General features: G+C 41.6%; 1 protein-coding gene across 4 annotated transcripts in view; it reads right to left on the bottom strand.

Annotated features, from left to right (window-relative positions):
* SCN8A (sodium voltage-gated channel alpha subunit 8) overlaps positions 1-26,690 on the bottom strand; it is a 179,503-nt gene that overhangs the window by 95,327 nt on the left and 57,486 nt on the right. For all 4 annotated transcript variants that reach the window (XM_027593503.2, XM_027593501.2, XM_027593505.1 and 1 more), the window contains exon 2: positions 22,639-22,968. In XM_027593503.2, the coding sequence (XP_027449304.1) occupies positions 22,639-22,914 (276 nt within the window). In that variant the 5' untranslated portion in view covers positions 22,915-22,968. The remainder of the gene's footprint in view (positions 1-22,638; positions 22,969-26,690) is intronic.

Below are 26,690 nucleotides of genomic sequence, written 5' to 3' on the forward strand. Positions count from 1 at the left end.
GTGAACAAGGCTACCGTGGTGCAGGATGCTTATATTCTAATGGGGAAGACAGGCAACAGATAAAAAACATAATGAATAAGTAAATGATATACAATGTGTTAAGTGCTATGGAAAAGGGAGGAAGAGGAGGGAAGGGGAGACACAGAGTGCTGGGGTCAGAGGTGACCCGTTTTAAAGGAGGTGGTCAAGGTAAGCTTACTGAGAAGAAAGAAATGAGCAAAGACTCGCTCGAAGTAAGTGAGAAGAGTTCTTCATTCTGCCAGTATTTACCACCAAGTCTTCTCTATCTGGCTTTTAAGAGCCTCCATGATCAATCAGCCTTGCCAAAATCATTCAAACATGTTTCCCAACATGAATCTTCCTGTCTTGCCAAACTAGTACATGTTATAGTAACTCATAATTTTGGCCTTTGCTCACATTGCTCATCCTACCCACAATGCCTTTTCTTGTCTCATGAATTCAATTCAAAGTACTTCTGAGCATCTGTTTTGTGCTAAACTCTGGGTTACAGAATTGGATAAAACTGTACCTTTAGGGAAGCCATATACGTCAACTAGTAATTATGAGGCAGGGTAAATACAAAGTTCAATAACAAAAATACGTGCAATGTATGAGAGGCAGCAGGAGGGAGAGTTTTTTCTCCCCTTGGGTAGAGAATGAAAGGGAGGAGCGTGAACTGGAAGGTGTTCACAATATTTGGTCTTCTAATATAGGTGTTCTAATATTTGGAAGGGGTTTCAAGGATACTAGGGGAAGGGCTGGCAGATAAAGGGTTAATAGAAAGGGAAGGTGAATAGAACAGAAGGTACAGAGGCACATTAGCACATAATTGTGCGTCGTTCTCAGGGAGCTGACAGGTAATCGGGTGTTGATGGAGGAGGAACAGGGAAGGGGTGCAGCAGACTCTGAAGCCTGAGATGCAGGGGGCCTAGGAGACGGAGCTCCTGAGGAGACAAGGCTAGTGGCAAGTCCACAGCACTAGCACCTCACTGTGTGGATGAAAGAGCAAAGGTCAAATGTTAGCCATTCTAAGTAGGCTTTTCGAAAAATGTCAAGCAATACATGCTTGTAATTATATATAAGGCACAGAAGACTTAAGCTCTATCTCACTACCCAAAGATAACCTTTGCTGCTTATATATCCTTTTTTATACATCTTCTCAGAACTTTTCTGTGTAAATACAAGCACACAGATACAGCCTTAAAAAGACTCTCTTTCTCTCTCAGATGGGATTGTACTATAAATACTCTTCTGCACCTTGCATTAAAAAAATGAACCCCCACAAAGAAAAGCCCAGGACCAGATGGCTTCACTGATGAATTCTACCAAATGTTTAAAGAATTAATACCAATCCTTTGCAAATTCTTCCAGAAAATAGAAGAGGACACACTGCCCAACTTATTCTATAAGGCCAGTATTGTCTTGATAAAAAATCAGACAAAGACATCACAAGAAAAAAAAAAATTAGGGGCGCCTGGGTGGCTCAGTCATGAAGCGTCTGCCTCTGGCTCAGGTCATGATCCCAGGGGTCCTGGGATTGAGCCCTGCGTTGGGCTCCCTGCTCCGCGGGAAGCCTGCTTCTCCCTCTCCCACTCCCCCTGCTTGTGTTCCCTCTCTCGCTGTGTCTCTCTCTGTCAAATAAATAAATAAAATCTTTAAAAAAAGAAAAAAAATCAAAACTATAATATCCCTTTTGAATATAGACACAAAAGCCTCAACAAAATACCAGCAAACTGAATCCAGCAGCATATAAAAAGGATTATACACCATGATCAAGTGGGATTTATCCCAGAAATGCAAAGATGGTTTAATATGTGAAAATCGATCAATGCAATGCAACATACTAATAAAATAAAGGCAATAACCACTAGACCATCTCAACAGATGCAGAAAAAGCATTCAGCAAAGTCTAATACTCTTTTATAATAAAAACTCCCAACAAACTAGAAATAGAAGGGAACTTCCTTAACCGGATAAAGAGCATCTTTGAAAAAATCCACAGCTAATATCACATTTAATGATAAGACTGAAAGCTTTTTCCCTAAAATTAGGAACAAGACAAGGATGTCCCTCTCACCACTTCTATTCAACTCTGTACTGGATGTTCTAGGCAAGGCAGTTTAGCAAGTAAAACTATTTCTATTTGCAGATGAAATGACTCTACATATGGAAAACCCTAAGGAATACATACACACAAAACTATTAGAGCTCATAAACAAGTTCAGCACGGTTTCAAGATACAAGATCAATATAAAAAATCAGTTGTATTTCTATACACTAGCAATAAACAACCCAAAAATTAGCAAATTAAGAAAACAACTCCATTTACAAGAGCATCCAAAAGAACAAAATACCTAGGAATAAATGTAATAAAAGAAGTATAAGACTTGTACACTGAAAATTACAAAACATCATCAAAAGAAATCAAAGACCTAAACCGTGGAAAGTATCTCATGCTCAGGGATTAGAAGATGTAATGTTGTTAAGATGGGAATACTCCCCAAACTAATCTACAAATTCAATGCAATGTCAATCAAAATTTCAACTGCTTTTTTGGCCAGAAATTAACAAGTTGAAAAATTCATGCTCAATTCATATAGAAATGCAAGGGAACCAAAAGAGCCAAAACAATTTTGAAAAATAAGAACAAATTTGAGGACTCACACTTCCCTGTTTCAAAGCTTACTACAAAGCTATAGTAATCAATACTGCGGTACTAGCATAAAGATAGCCGTATCTATCAATAGAACAGAATTGAGAATTCAGAAATAAACCCATGCAACTACGCAAATTGATTTTTGACAAGGGTGCCAACACAATTCAAGGGAGAAAGAGTAGCCTTCAATAATCAGTGCTGGGACAACTGGACAACCAAATGCAAAAGAATGAATCTGGACCTCTACCTCACACCTTATACAAAAATTAACTCAAAATGGATCAAAGATCTAAATGTAAGAGCTAAAATGATAAAACTCTTTGAAGAAAACATAAGTGTAAATCTTTGCATCTTTGGATGAGGCAATGGTGTCATACTTGTGACACTAAAGCACAAGCAACCAAATTAAAAAGAGATACATTGGACTTCATCAAAATTCAAAATTTTGTGCAACAAATGACACTATCGAGGTTAAAAGAACCCCACAGAATGGGAAGAAATATTTGCATATTGTGAATCTAAGAAGGGTCTAGCAGCCAGACTAGAAAAGGACTCTTAGAACTCAACAGTAAAAAGACAAATAATTCAATTTTAAAGTAGACACTTCTACAAAGCAGATAGACAAACTTCATGTGTCACTAGGCACATGAAGAGATGTTCAACATCATTAGTCATTAAGAAAATGCAACTAAAACCACAATGAGACAGCACTTCACACTTACCAGGATGGGGTCATAATAGAAAAAAAAAAGAACATGGAAAAGAACAAGTGCTGGCAATGATGTGGAGAAATTGGAACACTCACATATTACTGGCAGACTGTAAAATGGTGCAGCCACTTTGGAAAACAGTTTGGCAGTTCTTCAAAAGTTAAACACAGAGTCACCATATGACCCAGCGATTCCACTCCCAGGTATGTGCCCAGGAGAACTAAAAACAGGTATTCACACAAAAACTCATACATGTAGGTTCATTAAAGCATTATTCAAAATGCGGCAAAAGCAGAAAGAACTCGAAATGTCCATCAATGATGGATGAATAAACAAAATGTGGTCTATCCATATAATGGGATATTATTCAGTCTTTAAAAGGATTGAGATTCATTTATATGTTACAATATGGATAAACCTTCAAGACATCATGCTAAGTGAATTATAAGACAGACACAAAGTATAGTTCCACTTCTTTGAGGAATCTGGAATAGGCAGATGCATAGAGATAGAAGTAGAATGGAGTTTGCCAGGCACTGGAGGAGGGGAAATGGAGAGACCGTTTGAGTGTAAGTTTCCTTTTGGGAAGATGAAAAAGCTCTGGAAATGGATAGTGGTGATGGTTGTACAACATGATGGATATATTTAGTATCACTGAATTGTGCACTTAAAAATGGTTAAAATGATAAATTTCATGTTACATACATTTTACCACAATAAAAATATATACATCGTTATCTGAAGAGTGCCCTGTAAGGTGTTACTGATAAATTTTTAAAAACCAGCTTTAGTCCAAGCCAAATAATAGAATTAAGAATAGTAATAGCCAAAAGTGGTTCCTAACCCATTGTGAACTTCAGAATGATTTGAAGAACTTCTTGAAAACTAAAAACATCTGGGCCCAGAAAAAAGGAAAGAAAGAAAGAAATGAAGGATTATACATGCCACAACATGGGTGAACCTTGAAAATCTTGAAAAGAATTCAGACACAAAAGGCCACATATTGTAGGACTCTATTTACATGAAATGTCTGGAATAGGCAGGTCTATGACAGAAAGTTGGTTAGTCATTGCCTAGGGCTGAATGGAGAGGGGAATGGGGAGTCACTGCAAAGGGGTCTCTCTGGGGTGATGAGAATGTTCTAGAATTAGATAGCGGTGACGACTGCACAACCTGTGAACAAAAGACCAATGAACTGCACACTTTAAAATGGTGAACTGTCTAGCTTGTGAATGATATCTCAGTAAAAAACAAATACCACAGCAACAAAACCAAAAAAAATGAACCATTTAAGAAGTATAACATATAAAAAGGTCTAAAGAATGATACCATCATTGTACATCCATGTACCCATCAGTTGCTGAAGAGATAAGGCCTTACTGATGCTGCTCCTTCCTGCATGCACTCCAAACACATCCCCTCTTCCCACAGAGGAAGCATGATTTTGAAATTGGTCCTGAGGTCCCACTTTTTAATGAAATATTCCCAATTACTCTGAGCTCTCCCTTTTCTGAACTCCTATTTATAACTGGACTTTGTGCCTTTCATTCCACTCTAAGTCTTTTTTTTTTAACCCTCCCTCTGCCCCATCCAGTTACCCCCAAAACTAGGTTTTACACTCTCAGAGGGGAGGAGTCAATCTCACATATCTTCCCACAGTTCCAATAACCCAAACCCATGCCACACACTCCCAGTAAACAGCTGCCAACAATATTTTTTTTTAAAAGATCCTTTCCTCCCATCATCTAGTCTTTCCTTTCCTAATCTGGCAGTCACGCCTTTCTCTCCCAGTAGGAAAGCAGTCCTGGTGTTGAGCCATATACCTTCTGGAAATGCTCAATTCACCATCCCTTGTGTTTGAGACTGCACTGTGATAATGTTCTTCCTGTTACTAGAGCGTACTGGCTCTGGCGGGGCATGCTGTAGGAAAGTCGAATCCTAAAAGCAAGAGGAAGCAGTAGGCCTAGGGTTAAGCTGAAATAGGTCAAAGTCCAGGTCTTCCCTATTTGGCTACTCAAAGAAGCAAAGACCTTGGGACTTTCCAGAAATCCCCTCTCTGAAATACCTGTAGGCCTCTGGGTTTCTATAGCAACTCCCTCTATGAAAACACCAAGCCTTTTAAATAACCTCCTCATTCAACCTCCTAATATTCCTGTGAGGTATGGGTGAAGGAGGGAGTATGATCCCCTATGCGTTCTACATTTTACAAAAGCTCACACCACCTATCAAAGGTCACGTAGGGAAAAGCAGTATATTATGGCAAGTTTGGAGCCTCTTTACAGCTTCTCCGGTGCCGTGTTGAGAGGCTGTTCAGTGGCAATGTGGCACAGAATGAAACTGGGATGGGGGACGGATTCTCTGGTGAATGAGAAATTTGAGCCCCTGGGGCACACAACATAAAAGCCTAAGCAGCGATGAAAGAAGCCCTGGCCCATGTCCCAGCATCTCCAAACCACCAGGCCAGGCCTTTACAAAATCACCCGCGTGCCTGAGAGGGAGACAGGGAACAGTACACTACTTTTAAAAGTAGTGTACTCCACACCCTCCATTTCTCTGACCTTTGAGTTCGACCACGGTGGAAACACAGGTCTAGAGGGTACCACGGAGGGTACTTCCTACCGCAGAGTCAGCGTCCGCACGCCAACAACTATCTGCTGCCTGGTTAATGAACACACGATTGTGTGTCTGAGGTGAGGGGCAAGGAGAAGAGGCAAAAGAAAAAGAAGACATGAAGAAACGGAAACTGTTAGCCTTGGTTGAAGAAAAGCCAGGAGGCAGCTAGGACTCTGAGTTAGTAAGTGAGGAGTTGGCAAGGAAAGTAGGGATCTTTGGCGAATTTAAAAACTATGGTTTTATAGGTATAAAGGCTTTATTAAGAATGTTTTATGTGGGGCGGCTGGGTGGCTCAGTCGGTTAAGCGTTCTGCCCTCGGCTCAGGTCATGATTCCGGGGTCCTGGGATCGAGCCCCGCGTCGGGCTCCCTGCTCAGTGGGTAGTCGGCTTCTCCCTCTGCCTGCCACTCCCCTGCTTGTGCTTGCTCTCTCTGACAAAAAAGTAAATAAAAATCTTAAAAGAAAAAAAAATGTTTTGTGTTTTATGTGTGAAGTAGAAATTTCATAATTAATTTAGGTATTGAATACTGCACATAGAGTAAAAATAGTTTATCAGCACTCCTTTCTAAATATTTACATCTTAGATCTTCATCAAGTATAAAAAGAAGGTATCTTTTTTCTCCTCAAAGAGAAATAAGCACATGGTCCATACAAAACCGGCTGCAGTGAAGACGAATCCTCCATACTTCCAGTAGCGGGCTGTATTACCAAAAAAACCATACTTTATTGTTGAAATAATTAGTACGTATGCTTAATTTATACACAGTTTTCATAACTGCATCTTTAGCATAGAACAAGATGGTGTGTGGACTAAGACAAGTACTTGAAGCTTAGGAATCTCCCTTCTGACACTGGCACTTGCAGGGCTTACATGACAAATAGCTTAGTATGTGTCAGGGGCCAGCAAACCTCTATTGTAAAGAGCCACACAGTAAATATTGCAGGCTCTGTGCGCTGTACAGTCAACTCAGCCCTGCCGCTGTGGGGCAAAAGTAACCACAGACAACACATAAACAAGTAAGAGTGTCTGTGTCCCAATAAAACTTTATTTATGGACAAGGAAATTTAAGTTTCACATAATTTTCACACATCACAAAATATTCTTCCTTTGACTTTTCCATAACCACTTAAAAGTGTACAAACCCTTCTCAACTCAGGGACTATACAACAACAAATGGCAGAGATGATCTGACCCACGGGGCACAGCTGGGTGAACCCTGTCACACACGAACACCAGTTCCGGACCTAGGCCCAACCGGCTGCATAGGAGTTATGTGACTAGCTTTTTAAAGAAATGCAGATTCACAAGTCCTACCCCAGAGGTTCAGGATTCAATAAGCTGCAGAGGAATCTGTGCTCACCAGGATTTGGGAGCCACCAGGTCATCTTCCAGGTCACTAAAACAGGGGGGTTTCAGAACACCTGTCCTCAAACACTTAGGTTCTCCTGCTTCACCTGCCTCTACCTAGCTGTATGGCTTGGGTGAGCCACTGCCTCTCTCTGGATCTCATTTTCCTCGTCTACAAAATGAGAGAGAGGGCTGTCTGATGGGCATCCCAGGCCCTTTCCTGCTCTGATATCTGTGATTCTGTGGTTTAGAAAATATGCAGAAGCATCCAAGATGAAGTGCAACAAAGCAGCAAGCCATACTTTGAGGAGAAAGCCTATTATTATTTATTCTTTCACATTACATCTTGGTAGAACGCTCCTGAATTGGTTATTTTGCTCCTTCACGTGATACTCTGTCAAAGTCCAGGGTCAACAGCTGTGATACTACCCTGAAAACTATACTTACGTGGGCAGGGGCAGCATGGAGCAGTCCCGGGGCAGAAGTGCACGAAGGGCTGCTTCCCCCACCCTGTCTCCCTTGCTTCTATGCCCCGTTCTTGGCAGAACAGTGAAGAGGAGAGAGAAAACGAATCAGGATGACTGGTGATGGGCTGACTTAAAAAAAAAAAAAAAAATATATATATATATATATATATATATACATTTAAAATGCTTTAAATATATGTATATATTTAAAGCATTTTAAAGCCATATGCATGGCTAATAAATTCTCAGTAATCATCATTAAACCGCTGATAGAATCCAGAAAAGGAGATTCGTCCCTTGTTCAACACTGGATTCTTCAAAGCCCAGGAAGAGTGGGAAGGACAGCAAGCTTTGGATTCTGACAAGAATACTTCTTAAGCAAGAATCACTTGGTGTCGGGGCGCCTGGGTGGCTCAGTCTTAAGCGTCTGCCTTCGGCTCAGGTCATGATCCCAGGGTCCTGGGATTGAGCCCCGCATTGGGGTGCCTGCTCAGCAGGAAGCCTCCTTCTCCCTCTCCCATTCCCCCTGCTTGTGTTCCCTCTCTTGCTGTGTCTCTCTCTGTCAAATAAATAAATAAAATTAAAAAAAAAAAAAGAATCACTTGGTGTCCATGAAGTCCAATAATATTTTACCTAATCTGTCTTAAATTAGATCTTTGGGAAGTGAGTTAAAAGGAAAACTGAAATTGAATTGTGGTTTACTGCCCAAGGGGAAATATCAGTTTATAATAACAGCCACTGGATGCGTTTGAGCACAAGGCCCATTAAGAGCACTGGAACAGCTCTTAACGAGTTATGGCACGGAGTATTAATAAATATGTCATGCCAGCATAAAATGAACCTTCTGAAAAGCATGGGCTTTTCATTGCTAATTAGCAATGTGGGGCTTGGAGCACAGGACGGAGGAGCTTTGCCATTGTTAAGTCAGGGTAAGATGTATTCTCTTCAGGGTCCACCATGAGGGGAAGGGACACTGTGCACGGCCAGGGACAAGCACATTCATACACACACCAAACAAATCCTAGCATACTGCAAATGCAGTACAATAAATGCATGCAGGGACCAAAGGACTGCAGTGCGGCCAATATAATGGCATTTTGTCACCCTCACCCCACCCCAGGATCGGATTAACTTTTTAAATCATACAAAAAGTATAGATTAAAATAATAAAGGGTACACAAAGATGAAAGGATGTTACGGAGAAGAGCACTTGATACAGGGGTGGACTACATCACAGACCAGAAAGCTTCTTAGAGAAAGGTTTATTCTCCAGCTCCTGGTTTGCTATGGGACACACGGCCCAGGAGACTAGCTCTCCCTCCCCTGTGAGGTCATCATCTCCGTTAGGGCAAAGGTAACCCGCAGATACCTGATGACCTCTGGCTACAGTGAACAGTGAGGGGCCCAGGGATTGAGCCAATCTACAAGAGGGCAGCTGGGAACCAATGCCCTTTGAGTCTATCTAGCTAGAGCTGGTACTGACACTGACTTATGACCGTCTCCCCGAGTTTGGCTCCTGGATCTTAACTGTTTTGATCTCTAGAGCTGCCTGACCCTTTTGCTTTTAGCTGACTTCTCTACTCTTAAGTTCTTGCCTGCCTCAACCTCATATATATACCTTATTCTCCCAGACCTATGTACTTCTTCTGAACCAGGCAACTGGCCAGTTTGACTTATAATAGTTGTTAGCGCTTTCCTGCCTAACTATAAATTGTTAGTTCTGGTGACTTCTGCTAGGGTCAAATCCTCTCTGCTGATTGGTTTCAGAGTGTGCATGCACAGTTTTCGATCCAACAACAATATAAATACAGCTACGGCAGCGGCAACAGCTGCAGCCCGCTGGCCACTCATTAACAGCCATTTGGCGTTCACTCCCGAGTAACTATCTATAGAGCCAATACAGGAGGCAACAAATCAATGTCCCTTCAAAGTTCCTCTATTTTAATAAGGGAAAATCTAATGCTGAGTCTAAACAGATTCTACTTCAGACTAGGAAGCTGTTGGGAAATAAATGACCCACACTGTAAAATGACTATACCATGTTGAAGAGAGTCCAGATGCCTTTTCTTAATGCTAATCTGCTTAGTGCGTCCCTCAAGTGAAATCACAATTATAGTCCCATGTGCCTCCGTAAAGGTTCCAGCAGCAGAGGCTCAACTGGCCTGAATTTCTTCAGTACCTGTGTCCTGGTACTAAACTGCCTTTTAAAAATACTGAACTAAAGCGGGACATGAAACATGGACAAATTTTTTTTCCTTTAGGTTGTACTTCTGTTTGAACTATGAATATTTTTTATTTTATTTTATTTTTATTTTTTTATTTTTTTAAGTAGGCTCCACAAACATGGGCCTTGAACTCAGAACCCTGAGATCAAGACCTGAGCCAAGATCAAGAGTTGGATGCTTAACTGACTGAGCCACCAGGTGCCCCGACCTATGAATATTTAGAGCCCTTGTCTTCCAAGTCTCTGTTCCACTACACTGAGGATTGGGCAAGAGAGGCCTCTAAATCCCATATTTATGTTTTTATTGCTTTTGGTCATTGACAATTGTACCTATAAGCCTACTGGAGGAATAACATTGAACATTAAGCATTTACTCTGTGGCAGGCAGCCCACTAAGATGCCCATTCAGTATCTGTCTCACAGCAACCACTTCATGACGTAGGTAGGTACTATTTTACAGATGATGAAATTGAGGTGGAAAGTCAGGTAACTTTGCCAAGACCACAAAATTATTTATTAAGTGGCAAAAACTTAGAATTGAGCTGAGGCGGTCTAACTCCAAAGCCTATGCTCTTAATCATCATAAAGCAATTTTAAAAAAGCTTCAAAAAAATCTAAATCCTCACTTTACAGACAAGAAACCAAGCACAGACACCTCTGCTCACACTAACACCACAGAGCTGAGAGGTCTCCTGGCATCTGGTCCTGAATGCTTTTTACCACGCCAGGTCATCCAGTCCAATCCTTAAGTCAATGAAGGAATCTCTCTTTCTTAATACCTTTAACTCTGGCAAAGGGAAAACCCATGCATATGCCTCAGAGATCACAGCAGCTGGTTATAGTTATGGTCTTTTTCCCAAGGTAAGCTGCATGAAGGTAATGCTGGCGCCACATCTATCTGTGGCTTTACTGTTTTCCAGGTGCTTCCGCATACACTTTTTCATTTGGTTTGACCTTGTAACCTCATGCCCTCCAACCCACATTTGGAGCAGCTGACACACTTCCTGCCCACATCCTGGTCACAGGAAGCCATACCTGGCAGAAGGGCAGCGCTGTGCTTCAGCGCTGAGCCAGCATGATGCTGCTCCCTAGAGGCCGGGCAGCTCTGAACCTCCTACATGGCCACTCTTCCTAGCTGCCCTTCAGTATGAATTTGCCTTTGATCTCTTTCTCCTTTCCCCTCTTAGGGTACACAGACTGCAGCTGCTCCAGGGTAAAACAAAATGCACGTTTGTTATGTAAAGCATATTAAACCCCTCTAGTCACTGTATTCATATTCCAGGATATTCTATATTCTTGTTCTCCTCGCTCTTAGAAAGGTTGCCGACTTATTTAGGTTGTTAAGACTCAGTTTTCTTATTGTTAAAATAGGGATAATGACTAATGGTACCTACTTTATCAGGTTATGAGAATTAAATGAAGATTCACCAAAAATCCTCACTACAGTGCCTGGCACAGAACAAACCCTCAATGGCCGTGATGAGGATGCTGCCGCGACCATCACACAGACTACTGCCACTCCTGCTCTCTGGCTCCCAACATGGGGTGGCCATGAGGAAACCCCGAGGGCTACCATTCACGTTAGTTAGTACTCACACACTTGGCAGAAGTCAATAGGATAAGCCAGACTAAGTATCCAGAGTCACTAGGAGACGCCTGTATGGCTGCACCGGCTCAAGATGGGCCCCAGAGCTTATGTCAGACCTGAGAACTCCGGAAGAGGGAGAAAATAAACACGGCTTAGTACGCACACATTGGGACCCACCTGCCTCTCCACCTTTGGCTCCTGTCTTGGCAAACCACACTCCATGCTCTCGTCACAACTAAACTCACCATTTGAAACAATTCCGTCTTTCCCATGCCTCTCTGCCTTTGCATGTACACCCGAACTACTCTTTCTTCTCTTTTTGAACAGGTGAATTTTTAAAACCATATTTTAATACTTTAAAGTCCAGCTCAACTATCACCTCCTCTCTGCAGATGGCCCCATTCAACTCTCTCAAACAGAAATATCCTTCCTTCCTGTGTGTCTCCACGTGGCACTTACTTCAATTAGAGCAGTTAACGTAGTGTTGTCATTTTTGTGTACACATCTGTATCTCTCACTGGACCCTGAGATCCTTAAAGGCGGGGCCATGGCTTCCAACTGTTGTTTCTCAACTTAGGAAGCAGAGTGCATAATATATGATGCCCATCTGGCACAAGGTAGAGAATTCATACATGTTTACTGAATATACAAATTAATCTCTTAGACATGAGGAAATGGCCATACAACTATACAGCTAGCCTATAACTACATGTAACTTCCTGCTAGGTGTCTAATTGACCTTTTCCACCCTTTAGCTCATCTGCCCATAACAATTATTTGTTGCAGTTTGAAAAGTCTTCTCATCTTTTCTGTGTCTTAGATACCATGCTAAAGATACAGCCTGAACCAGATACACATACACACACACACACACACACACACACACACACAAACCCCCCAAAACACCACATACTAACTGCATATTGAGGCAGTGTAAAATGCTAGAAAATTATCTAAAAGTGATAGTAGAAAACAAAAAATCAGTCTGTAGTATACGCTATAGAGACAGTACGGTATGGCAGAAAGACCATGAATATTAAACCACACATTCCTGCGCCTAAAATCTGGCTCTACCACACATTAGCTCAGGGAATCTAAACAATTAAGATTTCTGAGCCACAGTATTTTCTTACTTATAAAAACACACAACATTCTACTGACAGCTTCCTAATGTTGGTAACCCTTAAGGACTGCAGAAAATTGGGGAGTCAAGGATGATATCTAGAATTTGGGTAGTGTCATCCATAAAGTAGTAGATGAAAGAAGGAGGTTTGAGGGGAGAAATGGAGTTCAATATTGAACACACTTAGTTACCTGTGGGAAACCCAGCTAGAGATGCCTGGCAAGGTGCAGGTTGGAGATACAGATTCAAGAGTCCTGAGAGAATGGGTGACATCACCCAGGGAGAGTGTGCCAAATGAGAGGAACACGGGTACGGAACCTGGGAGAACACCAACACTTAAGGGAGAGGTGGTGGAAATGGAAGAGAAGGAATGATCGGAGATATACGGAATATTAAGCCAAGGAAAAGAAGAACTGCAGGAATTAGGGAGTAATCAACAGTATCAAATACAGTAAAGAGATTCAGTGGGATAATATGTAAAACAATGTCTGATAAATTTGGCAATTTGACATCACAGAGGATCTTATCTTGAGAATGTCAACAAGAGGTGAGGATGCAGTCAGGCTGCAAGGATGGGAAAGTTGATGGGAGATGTGCAGCTGGTGATGGTGAGTAAAGGCTACTCTTTACAAGTTTCAATGGCAGGAGAAGAGAAGTTAGACTAGCTGGTGATGCAGGCTCAAGTGAGGGCTCAATAGAATGGGAGAGGCTTTGGGAGTGCTTATAGGCTGAGGAGAAGGAACCAGGATGAAAAGGGAAAGACTGACAGACCAGAAAAGTGAGAGTGAAGTTCTAGAGAAGGTTGGAAGGCATGGGTGGGGTCAAAGGCACAGGGAGAGGGACTGGCCTTGAACAGTAGACAGGGGACCTCATCGTCTGAAACTGGAGGGATCTTTTATTCAACTTGCTTCCACAGGCCAAACTTTGTAACCTCAACAAAGTGTCTGGAACAGGAGTGCCTCTTCAGAGCCGTTATGGAAAATTCTACTGCCAGGTTCAGATTTGGCAGAAATTGTCATATAATGGGGCAATCCTAATTTTGAACTGTGTCAAACAGGGTTAAATGTAAAGAACAATACGTAAGGAATTTACAACTCATGTGAATTTGGAAACAATTAGTAAGAGAAGCATTCCTCTGTACAATGATGTCACAGGCTTGTTCTCTTTGACTAAGAAAGGATTTAAAATATGGTTAATTATTGTCAGAAGATGATCAATATCATTGTGATCTTGAGACGTCCTCCAACATTTCCAAAGGCCATTATTAACTAACCCATTCAACAGGTCAATTTTTATTAAAATAAAAATATTTCACAACCCTGGAGAAACCATCAGAGACGAATTCCTAAAACTATCAATCAGTATAATTTTATGGCTGAGGTGATTAGCTAATAACACGCATTCTAGAATTCCCGTGAAGGTGTCTCTTCTACACTAACATGGCTCAGAGCTTTGGAACTACAACTTAGTACTTGTGCAAGGAGTTGAGAAGACCTGAACCTTTTTTCTGGAGCAAATGCTAGGTTCATCTGCAGGTGCCTCTGTGACTCATGCTGATGCTGAAATGTACTGGACTCTTGCCTACGTAAAAATCGAAGACTGGCAAAATCTCTCAACAGAGTGACGATACTGGCTTTTAAGTAACTCAGAATATCTGCATTATGGGTCCTTTTAAAGATTATAATTTAGTGCTTGCTAAAGGTCTATTTAAGACACTGAATATTTAGACAGCAAGTAGACTTTGATTCTTCTGTATTCTCCAGGTTTAGTCTCTTACCAAGTTAGAGCACCACAACCTCTCAAGTACCTGGGCCATATTCTCTTTAATGCACATATCATTATCTGTAATGATTTATTTCTTTACTTGTTTATTACCTGTCTCCCCAACGAAAACTAAGTTCCAAGAATAGCAGAAAGGGCTTGTCTGATTTGTTCCCAAGGGCATGGAACAGAGGCTGGGCATACAGAAAACGCTCAATAACAATTTATCAAATTATCAAATGAATGACTGAATGCTGGACTCTGTCCTTAACCTTCCACAATCAATCACAAAATCCTATCAATTTATCTCTGTAATAGCTCTTGACTTCATCCACTGCCCTTTTCACTTCTACCATTATAGTTTGGACTCTCATCACCTCACAGCTCGGTCTCTTTCCCTCTGGTCCACCCTACATACCACATTCCCCCCGCCCCAAAGCTCTGCTTCAATCACAAATCTGCACTCCCCAACACCTCTGGTAGTTCTCTGCTGTTTATCGAGTAAAGACCAAATTTCCTCATCTCACACTGAGTCTTCCGTGATCTGGCTCCAGCTCCCTGTCCCCAGCCTCATCTCCCACGGTTCCTCACTCATTTCCCCACATTCCAGTCAAATCAGACTACTCAGTGTTTTCTTCCATTGTCCTACACCCTTGTCTCTGAGCCTTTGCTCGCATTTTTCTTTCTGCCTAGAATGTTTGTCTATCTCTCTTTTCTAAACTCCAAAGCCTGTTTCAAATACTACTCTTACTATGAAGTAAGTAAGGCCCTTTCTGGGTCTCCCTTGTCAATAATTTTATCATACTAATCAAGGCCATGTTATAAGCTACTTAAGGGTAAAGAATGGACTTTTATTAACCTTTGTTTCCCCAAGAGAACCGAACAGACCCCCTGCCCCACAATGCCTCACATAAAGGAAGTACTCAAGAAGTATTTTTGTTGAATAAATGGGTCATGTTTTATATGAGGCAAACCAAATTGGTATATATTCCAATGTCCGTTTCTCTCATTTCCTTTATAGTCAGTTAATACAGGGAGGGTAACACAACTCATACAGCCAAGAAAGAAGCAAAACACTTAATGAAGGTAGACATGACAGGATAACTTATAATATTCAGGAAATAATACCCCTTGTATAATAGACACATAATACCAATAAACCAAGAAGAGATTCAAGCACTAGGTGGAGGCTATGACCTTTGATAAAGTCTTTTCCAATTCTAAGTTTCTACAAAAGGAGAGACAAGACTGGTAGCATTTAACAACAGTCATCCAGCCCTCTGAAAATACCTAAAATGTCAGGAAAACTACTTCCTGATCTACTTCCTCAGCCTCTAAAGGAAACTAATTCTTTGGGAAAGGAAAAGATATACTGGTAATCAGTCTCTTTTCCCTCGAGGGTTCAATGCATTTTGGTCAATGGGAACATTTTTATTAGAAAAAATATCATAATGTCATCTTTCATGATCAAAACACTCAGAAAAGTACATAGTGTTTTCATATGCATTATCCCCTCAGATTAATTTAATCAACAGATATGGATTGAGCACTTACGACAGGGCAGGCACTGTTCCAGCTGATGACCACACAAGAGGATGAACAGTAAGCAAATAAATATATGGCAGGGGCTGCTAAGCTATGGAGAAAAATGAAACAGGGTTGGAGCAATAGGCTGTTTTGTTTTATGTAGGCTAGTCAAGAAATGATCTTCACGACAACGCAGCAAAATAGGTGGGATATTAGCTATTAGCATAATCTCAATTTCCTAAATTAGGGAAACTGACACACTGAATGGTTAAGGGACATGCTCAAGATGGCCTGGAATAGACGAGGATAGGCTCAGAAGCCAGATTTCCCAACACTTGGTCTATCGCTAAGGTTTTCAAGAGGATTTGGATGTGGGAGTGTTCAACTAAATTCCTTCCCCTCTAGAGAATGATGCTTGGAGAGTAGAAAAGCATCCCCCCCACCCCCACACACATCCTTAATCCATCACCCTGATGATGGCCTGCCTCCTGCTGGTGCACAAGCATTTGCCTCACTTTGATTTGGGGGATAAAAGAACAGAAACACCATTTTGGGTTTTTTTATATTGTTGTAAAATGGCTTTTTAAAAACAAAGTTTTAAAATATGTAGTTTTTATTTAGAACAGAACGGAGCATCTAGGCTTATTGTGTAAAAGCAGGAAATGCAACACCTCATTAGCAATAGTTCACATCACACCTAATGAACGTAAACTCTCATTCAGCAGCCTCTGTTCTGCACACCTGTTGAAAAGTGTGTGAAAATAGATTCAGCAAGGATTTTCTGCCAGGAGCGCACGGAACTGCGTGTGTGTGTGTGTGTACGCGCGAGTGCGTGCGCACATGTAAGGAGAAAATTGTAAACATTGCTGGGAACAGGATGCCCTGCTATAGCTAACATGAATTAAATCTAAAAACCACTTTTTAGTAAAGGTTGGGCTGAAGACCTTAATGTATTACAAAAACTCAGAAGGAGGAGGAATCAGTTCTGGTGTAGAGAATCAAGTCAGGCTCTAAGGAAGAAGAGGCCCTAGGGCCTGGACGAATGGGTTGAGCAGCAAAAGGTGCAGTTAAAGGACAGTACATTCTAAGAGGAGGTAATGGAGACCAGGAGGCAGGGGACACTCGGGAAACAGGAAGCAGTTTGCCACAGCTAAAATATACTATGTGATAGACATAGTGTGAAATACAATTAGAAGGATAGACATATAGGTCCAACTCCTATCCTGCGTTTATTATAGGTAAGGAAATTGAAGCCCAGAGAAATTTGAGTGATTTGGCCAAGGGCAAACAAGGGGTAAAGGAAGAACTAAAACGGAAGTGTTTCTATTGCCAGTTAGGTGCTCCTTGCACTCTCCCATTCTGTCAGTAGGCTGGGCGACTGGGACAGGTGGGGGATCATGTTTCCGTTAAAAGTAAAAATATGGGGGCACCCGGGTGGCTCAGTCAGTGAAACATCCAACTCTCGATTTTGGCTCAGGTCATGATCTCAGGGTCATGAGCTCGAGCCCTGCATTGAGCTCTGCACTCAGCAGAGAGTCTGCTTATCCCTCTCCCTCTGCCCCACCCCCAAAAAGAAAAAAAAAAAGTGAAAATAGGTAGGGACGTTAAATAAATTGCCTTCAGATTACATGTCCAGCTGAATAGTAACAGAAGTACTGATACTGAGCCCAAGTCTCTAGAATAGCTTGTCTAGGGCTGCTAGACTACTCAGCTCCTTCACTTCAGAAGATAAAATACTGGAGCTAATACAGACACCATCCTTTCCCTCAGAAGTACTGCACTTCTTAGGACCGATCCTAAAAAGGGTTATTAGACCATAGGGATTATCAGGAATGTGAATGAAAAAGTAGGCTCTTCTTTCTGTCTCTAAATTTGCCTGCCTAGCTTCAGAGGAACTGAGCCAATGAAGCTGAGGATCAATTAATACAACATTAGAAAAGTGGAAAACCGGAAATGTGTTGTAACAAACTAAGAGTTAGGAGGCAGGGGTTCTAGTCCTGGCTCCACCACGAACACTGGTGTTGGCTTTTTAAATTTTTTTTGAAGAAGGGCTACACATTTTTTAAAAAGATTTTATTTATTTATTTGAGAGGGAGAGATAGAGAGAGCATGATCGGGGAAGGGGCAGAGGGTGGGAGAAGCAGACTCCCCACTGGGCAGGGAGCCTGACTTCTAGCTCCATCCCAGGACCCTGGGATCATGACCTGAGCCAAAGGCAGATGCTTAACAGACTGAGCCACCCAGGTGTCCCTAATGTTGGCTTTTGACAAGTACTTCCCCTCATTAAATTTATACAAGGAGGAGGCTGAATTAGCTAATGTCTAAGGATACAATATTCTAATTTTCTATGATTCTAGGTAGACTTCAATTTGTAGGAAAAGAGAAATGAAGAGTTGAAGGTGAAGTGAACTTTGGGAAACCACATATAATTTTTTAATGCAATAGCATGTGCCCTATTTAAAGGCACATCAGTCCATCCTATAATTTAGATTTTTGTTCATAAGACTTTCTTATAAGAGGGTATACCCACTGAACAAAAAGGACACATGGATCAATTACTAATTTAAGAAGTGGAAAAAGAAGTAGGAGCCAACTCTGAAGGCCTTTTTCAACCTAATCCACAAACTTTCCTGCTGCCCCACTTAAGATAGTTATCGGGAATATATGTGGCCATTTGAAATTCAACAAGTTATTGTTTAAGGATTGGAGAGAGAGACACTTTTTCAAGTAATAGAAAGTCCTTGATTTGATTTATTAAAAAAGTTTGGAAGGGGGAGAAATGAATTGAGAATTTACACCGATAAAATATAAGATTTCAGGGGCGCCTGGGTGGCTCAGTTGGTTAAGCGACTGCCTTCAGCTCAGGTCATGATCCTGGAGTCCTAGGATCGAGTCCTGCATCTGACTCCCTGCCGAGTGGGGAGTCTGCTTCTCTATCTGACCCTCCCCCCCTCATGCTCTCTCTGTCTCATTCCTTCTCTCCCAAATAAATAAATAAAATCTTTAAAAAAAAAGAATTCAAAGCATGAAAGAAGGGAAAACAAATAACAAAATTAAGATTTCAACAGGCTTAAGAAAATAGCAGAAAGAAAACCAAGAACAAAGGCATTCAGGAGAGTTCAAGTTCCTTTGAATGCCTATTTTTTTTGCCGATACATATATAAAGAAACTCTGGAAGACCCTCCTAACAGTGGTTACCTGTTCAGGGAGACAGGGAGTGAGCAGATGAAGGAGAGGTGTAAAGGAGAGACTTTTTACTTAATATCTTCAATTGATTTTTTAACCATGTAGGTATACAACTTATTTTTATTTAATGTAAACAAACAAACAAACAAATCCCTTAAATTCAATTATTTGCAAGCAACAGCTGAAATACAAGAAAGCCAAAGAACGGAGACATTAGAACAAAGTACCAAGAGGCAAAGAAAATGTTATAGCACTGGTAGGTCTGAAGAAATCCAGAGAGAGGATAATCTAGACTGTTTTCAGGGACTAGCTGGGAGTGAAATGCAACATGGACAACATTTCTGAGGGCCTCAAGAAGCTTGTGATAGCTCAAACCAGCCCCAGCTGGTACAAGGGTATCCTGAAAATATGACACACAGGTTTATGTTCCTGTGTCCCTGGAGAGTATGAAATCCACAGTGGGATAAAACCACTCTACTGACAGGGAAGTAGTTTTCTTTCACCCTCTAAAACAGAGGGAAGGAAATGAGAAACCAATTTCAATGAGAACCATAAAAATGATTAATTAGGTAGAAAATGAGACCTATAAAGAAAAGATAAAGAAATCCACTTGTACCATTTAACAAAGAAAATTCTATTTTGCAAGAATTATTTAAGGCAGTCCATGAAAAACAAACGCAAGGGAATTCCTCTTAAAGTCATTTCTACTCTCAATATTTTTTGATTTGTGGGTTAATTCCCAGTGTGCTTCCTTGTAGAGGAGACCTTGCTAATTTGGCCTAGTGAAAGGCCTAGTTAGAAGTATTAGTAATGCCAGTGAAGATTTGTAAATAAACTTGAGCAAGCATATTATTATTCCACTAAAAAATCCCTTGCTTTGGGGTGCCTGGCTGGCATGTGACTCTTGATTTTGGGGTTGTAAGTTTGAGCCCCATGTTGGGTGTTGAGATTACTTAAAAATAAAATCTTAAAAAAAAAATCCCTTGATTAAAAGTATAATTAATACTTCTGAAGTGCTACTAATGTTCTTTCTTGTCATGAGTGTTAGTTTGTTTGCTTTATAATAATCATTAATCTATGCACTTATGTTGTATGAACTTTTCTGCATGGTGGTATGTTTCACAATAACGAAAAAAAAAGATGAGCAAAAAAAAAAATACAATTAAAGTTATCCTTTCCGCAAACTATCTACCCTTGTGGTGAGGCCAAAGGCTGAAGTCAGACTGTCTATCATGAAGTGCCAGTCCCCTAATAGAGCTCCATCAACATCTATCCTACCCAAGGAATGATACCTATCAAGGTCAGAGACTGTTGGCTTGAGGCCTCCGTCCCGATCCAGGGGCACTGAAATCTGAGGCATTAGGAGAAAAGACGCTATCTATAGGGCAGGACCAGGGGAAAAGGCATGCAAAGGGAAACTGGCTCTGACAACAAATAGCTCTATGTATTCTTCATATATTAAGTCAGGTTTAAGAAAGGTAGACTTACTTTGTATTTGAGTTGGAAAAATAAACAGTTAAAATAAAAGCAAAGAGGTTTTAGGAACTTGAAAGGCCAGGGTCCAAGGCAATTTTCTTATTGCCATAAGAGTACTTTCTGAAAAAGTTATATCATTGGCCAACTCACCTAAATAGGTACAACCTAAACCCTGTGATTTGTCATTGCTTTGTACCTTTTCTAAGATCATGGACGTAAGGGTAGGAAAGAGCAAGGAAATCTAAAAATATTTCAAAATTTTATAACGAATGTAATTTTTTTCTAAAAATAGCCTACGATTCCATGTTTCCTTATTCACTAACCCAGAATGTTACAGCCTGCCTCCTCTTTCCCCCATTTACCCCACTCTGCAAAGGCCCAGATTACAAAGTTAGACTTTAAAAAAGGGAAGAGTAAATGAGGAAATCAATGAAAGTTTATGAAAACTACTCAGTTCCAGAACTTGATGTTTGAAAAAGTCCTTAGAAATTTTGTCCAACTTCTCAGTTCTAGATGAGAAAATTTAGGCCCAGAGAAGTGACATGTCTTGCTAACAGACATGAACTAGTTTTGACAAGTTTTTTCTTTATTTACAACTTTCTCTTCCTATAATCTATCTGTGGTAGCTTGAACAATACACAAAAGAGAAAAGAGAAAAGAGAAATACAGATAATAAACATGGTGAATTATGGCAGAGTCAGGAGTGTTTACTTCTAGTCTACTGTTATTTCTATCACATCATGCTTTGTTTCTGAAACTTTCTATATTTTTCAGGTGCAACAGAAGTGAGTGAAGGACCATTTTGTGTAGACAATGTCTTAACTGCTTTTGCCATCCTGAGCCAAAAATGACTCCACAACTATAGCTAGATCAAGAGATCTACTGGTCTCATCTTACTTCTGTCCCATTATTAAGCCAAGAAACTAAAATTTCTTCCAAATTAAAAGATTGAAGGACAAGTTAGGAGAAGTTTATGAGGCAATTTTGTTAATAAAGAGGGTTTAGGTAAGCTTTATATTTGTGAATATGTAATTACACAAAGCCTTTTCTCCCCTCATCTGGAAACACCTATCACTCTAATTCTTTAACTGACATTTATCAAATGAGGGATCCCTAAAATGGTGTCTGATGTCATTCCTCAGTATGCAATGGCTCATTAGTTGGCTGGTGGATTAACCAGGGGGCTTTGTTTCTCCACCTGTTGCCTCGTTTCAAAAGATAATCATGAGAAAGAAACCCACGGTTTGGTCAAATATTTGTTAGGGGAGTTTGAAACTCTTGGCCAAACGAAGAGTAGCATTTATTTCACTTGTGCTTCTTACCGGCAAGAATAACAGAATGGACTCTAATGGAAGAATGAGTGGTGGCTCAACCCACACAACTGAGTAACAAGGCCAAAGACCCGTGTCCTCACTGGCCCGGTTTGGTTTACCTTATTCTATTCCTGTCTCCAACAGCTATGATCTAATGTTACCAAGGGACAGAGAAAGTTCGGATAGAGTACAAATCCATCAACTCCTTTATATTAACAATAGGCTTTGTTGATACTGTAATAGTTACATCATCTTTATATTTAAAGATAGAATTTTGAATGTGTGTGGGAGAGAGAGTCTACCCGGCTATATCATCTTTCACTATGCCATCTTTCCTGGACTCTGTTAAATAGTCCCATTGGATTTATGTTCTCTTTTGTTTTTGTTTTTAACCTGTTTTCATCTTTTTCTGATCTGGCCTGGAGCCAAAAACGGAAGTCTTATTAACAGAGTCGAGAAGTGTCAAGACCCACAAATGACCCTGAGCAGCAATTAAACTGAAAAATAAACCCCATTAACCAGAACTGAACCAGAAGGTGAACTACTTATCCAAACTTGGGCAAAGGGACAGTTCTTTCTCCCCTGTCTCCCCTAAAGCCTGTGAGGAAAGGGGGTCTGAAGCTGGGCCGCCAACTCCTCCAACTCACTTTCTGCGTCAAATAGTATGGGTCAAAGTCCTCCAGGGGAACTGCGACCAGGCCTTGTGGGATGTCCCCATAGATGAAAGGCAGACTCTTCCCTGCCTCCAGGTCACTGTTTGGCTTGGGCTTGCTGTCCTCATCGTCTTCCCGGTGACTGCCTTCGGCCTTGGGCGGTTTCTTGAGCTTGCTCTCGGCAATGCGCCTCTCGATGTTTGCCAGCGACTCAGGGGTGAAAGGCTTGAAACTATCAGGGCCTGGTGGTGCGAGCAGCCGCGCTGCCATCTTCTCATCCTGCAGCAGCTTCGTTAGTTATGCTGCGTCCGGGACAGGTCAGCTCTGGAAGAAAAGGCAACACAGACAGCAGTAATCAATCGCCGCTCTGAAAAGAGGCCAGACCAAACCATCTCACTCTTGCCCCTTATTCACAACCTCGGCAACACACAGTTGCTTCCATGACACGGTTACTTTTCTCTCCAGAAAATCCGTGGTGGGAACGGGCTAGGTGAGGCCTGTCACCAGCCCTCAGGGGAATGGGTAGCCAGGGAGATGGAAAGACGGGAGGTTCCTGAATTGCTAGCTTTTCTTACTTACTTACACACCACTCACTGTTTGCAACCACATACGACTACAAAGATGGATTCCATTTCCCTCAAGGAACTTCTATTCTAACTAATAAGGCATATCTAACATTACCCAGGGGCACATGTTGGCTTTGGAATCCTTATATGCCCAAGTCACCTTCCTTTCCTGGAACTCTGTTCCCTAAAGAAATACTCTTCCTTCCAAATACAACACAAGGGCAAACCGTCACTCTTTTCGAATTTCAGTTTTGGAAAACACTAAACTTTGGAGGGACAAAATAGAGATAAAATCGCTTCCATCTACTTTGGCTCTTCCATTTCAAATTATTTTTCAATTCACCAGGATGTGTAAAGTCCATCTGGTACAGAGTCCAGAAGTACCTCTCTGATGACTGAGATCCTGCCAGGGACAATTGGGGGTGGGGCGGGGGGGGGAAGCAAATGGCAGAGGAATCTCCGAGAACTTCTGAAGCAACAGCACTGCAGTGCCCGTCACAGAGTGAAGGATGGCAGAGAGGCCCGCGTGCAGCCCAGAGGGGCTCAAACCAGGAAGGACACAAGTGAGAACAGAACAACAAACCAAACTTCCCTTCTAAAAGGAAAAATGAAGTAGTGCCATACTAGAGCCAATGATTTCTAAGCAGGGGATTTGAAAAGCCCATTTCCATGTTCATACAGAGTCCTGAGTTATTTAAAACATGCTTTGAGGGGCACCTGGGAGGCTCAGTCATTAAGTGTCTGCCTTCGGCTCAGGTCATGATCCCGGGGTCCTGGGATCAAGCCCCACATCGGGCTCCCTGCTCAGCGGGAAGCCTGCTTCTCCCTCTCCCACTCCCCCTGCTTGTGATTCTGCTCTCACTGTTTCTCTCTCTGTCAGATAAACAAATAAAATCTTTAAAAAAAAAAAAAGAAAAAGAAAAAAGAGTCCACCTCTTGATTTCAGCTCAGGTCCTGATCTCAGGGTCCTGAGATTGAGCTTCCAGTCGGGCTCCGCGCTCAGCACGGAGTCTGCCTGAGATTCTCTCTCTCCCTGTCTTCCTCTGCCTCTCCCCAGCAAACACACACACACACTCTCTCTCTCTCTCTCTCAATAAATAAAAACTTTAAACAAAACACACCTTGAAACAGGGGAATCTCTAACATCAAAAACAACAGTGTTTGGTGCCTGTCACAAAAGGACCCAAGAGGTGAGTCTTACCATAAAGCTTTAGGGCTTTACCAGCATTTCATCTGGTGTTCATGGTGCTGCTTTTGCCGTTAGTTCTGCGAGCTCCACAAAGACAATCTGGGAAATTTTTTTTAAAAAGGCTAAAGATTGTTCTTTCCCTCCTACTTAGCCTTCAGGGTCCACTTCAAGGCAAGTATCCATAAAACTCGAGGCTCCTCAAGAGAACAGTAGTAGGGTTAACTCTAAATAATTTGAGAGTGAAATACCCAAGGGTTCCTTTCATAAACACACCCGCAGAGATCCCAGATTTCTCTAGTGGTAGTGATTGCTAAGTGTTGCAAAGGCAGTGTGTAGTGTCTCTATGTGGGCTGGTCAGCTCACTCCCTTACAGCATGGGACTAATGATGCCGGAACCACAAGTCTGCCCCCACAAAGACCAGAGAGCTCCATGCTGCGCTGGAAAAAACCCACTGTTCCACAGACCGTGGGGTCCAAGAAATTATTTTCACATATGAGGCACAGAATTTTTGAGAAGCAAGGGATTTTACAGATACAGTCCATTTCATTTTAGAGATTAGGAAACTTGGGGTCCTAAGATTGGACAACTTGCCCAAGGTCACAGGGCCAGGGTAAAAATCACAACCAAAGTGCCCTGACTCTCCAAATCATACGTCTCTTCTTGTGACCAGGGCCAGTCACCCACCCTCCTGTTCTACTCTAAACCGCACTGCTCCCAGCAGGAATAGTCTGGATTGTCAAGTAAATCACAGGCAAGTGCCAATGGTATTGCTGATCTGAGACTTTATTCAGAACGTTTTCCGCACGCTAGATTCCTTTTCTCTCATTCCTTTCCTCCTCTCTATCCCTGAATTGTCTCTGGTAAATGCCCACTCCTCCACACAACCTTCCCACCAGCTGCAGCCTTTACTAATTTATCATGATCTTAGCTAACGTTTATCTACCACTTACTATGTTTCAGGCACTGTTCCAAGCACCTTGCTTCTATTAACCCATTTAATCCCCAGGGCAACATATGAGGTTATCATTATTCTTCCTTTTTAAGAGATGAGAAAACAGAGACACAGAGACACAATACAGCCTGACCAAAGTTACACAGCTAGAAAATGACAAATCAGGATTCAAAACATCCTATTTGCCCTTGTTTTGGCTCTTAGTCATTGTTGAATTGTACCCTATAAATTCCCAGAGGGCAAGCGTGGTGCCTTAAACTACTTCTGTATCCCTTTCACAAATGATAGGATTATGCTTGAAACACATAATAAGTTCAAATACCTGGGACCTCTTGGCTTTCACAGTCACACTCATTCTCAACCCTGGGTCACCCTCAGTTCCTATTTAGAGGACAAAGAATACTGCAAGAGTTGCTTCCACATGGAAGCAACCCAAGTGTCCACCGAAAGATGAATCGATGGGCCACCTGGGTGGCTCAGTCGTTAAGCGTCTGCCTTCGGCTCAGGTCATGATCCCAGGGTCCTGGGATTGAGCCCCGCATCGGGCTTCCTGCTCAGCGGGAAGCCTGCTTCTCTCTCTCCCACTCCCCCTGCTCGTGTTCCCTCTCTCGCTATGTCTTTCTCTGTCAAATAAATAAAACCTTTAAAAAAAAAATCTTAAAAAAATTTCTTTTAAAGAAAGATGGCTAGAGAAGTTGTGGTATATATATATATATACATATATACACAATGGAATATTATTCAGCCATAAAAAAGAATGACATCTTGCCATTTGCAACAACACAGATGGACCTAGAGGGCTTAATGCTAAGTGAGATAAGTGAGACAGAAAAAGACAAATACCATATGATTTCACTTATATATAGAATCTAAAACAAACAAACAAACAGCAGAAATAGACCATAAACACAGAGAACAAACTGATGGTTGGCAAGGGGGGCGGGCAAGGGGGGGATGGGCAAAGTGGATAAAGGGGAGGAAGAGATACAGGCTTCCGGTTATGGAATGAATACATCACAGGGATGAAAGGCACAGCATAGGAAATAAGGTCAATGGTGTGGTCATAGTGTTGTATGGGGACAGATGGCAGTTACACTCATGGTGAGCACAGGTTAGACTTGTCCAGTCACTATGCTATACATCTGAAACTAATGTAACACTCTGCGTCAACTATGCTCCAATTGAAAAAAATGCATATACTGCAAGAGGCAGTGACTGAAGATGCTGACAAAGCCTGTGACCTGACTGTACACCCCTGTGTTCTTCAAAGGTCAAGCTGACCAAGGTTAAGTCCTCTGCCTTTGTTTCCAGAACCTGTTTCCTCCCGCCTTCTCCAAG

This window comes from Zalophus californianus, chromosome 9, assembly GCF_009762305.2.
Source record: "Zalophus californianus isolate mZalCal1 chromosome 9, mZalCal1.pri.v2, whole genome shotgun sequence".
Taxonomy (NCBI): domain Eukaryota; kingdom Metazoa; phylum Chordata; class Mammalia; order Carnivora; family Otariidae; genus Zalophus; species Zalophus californianus.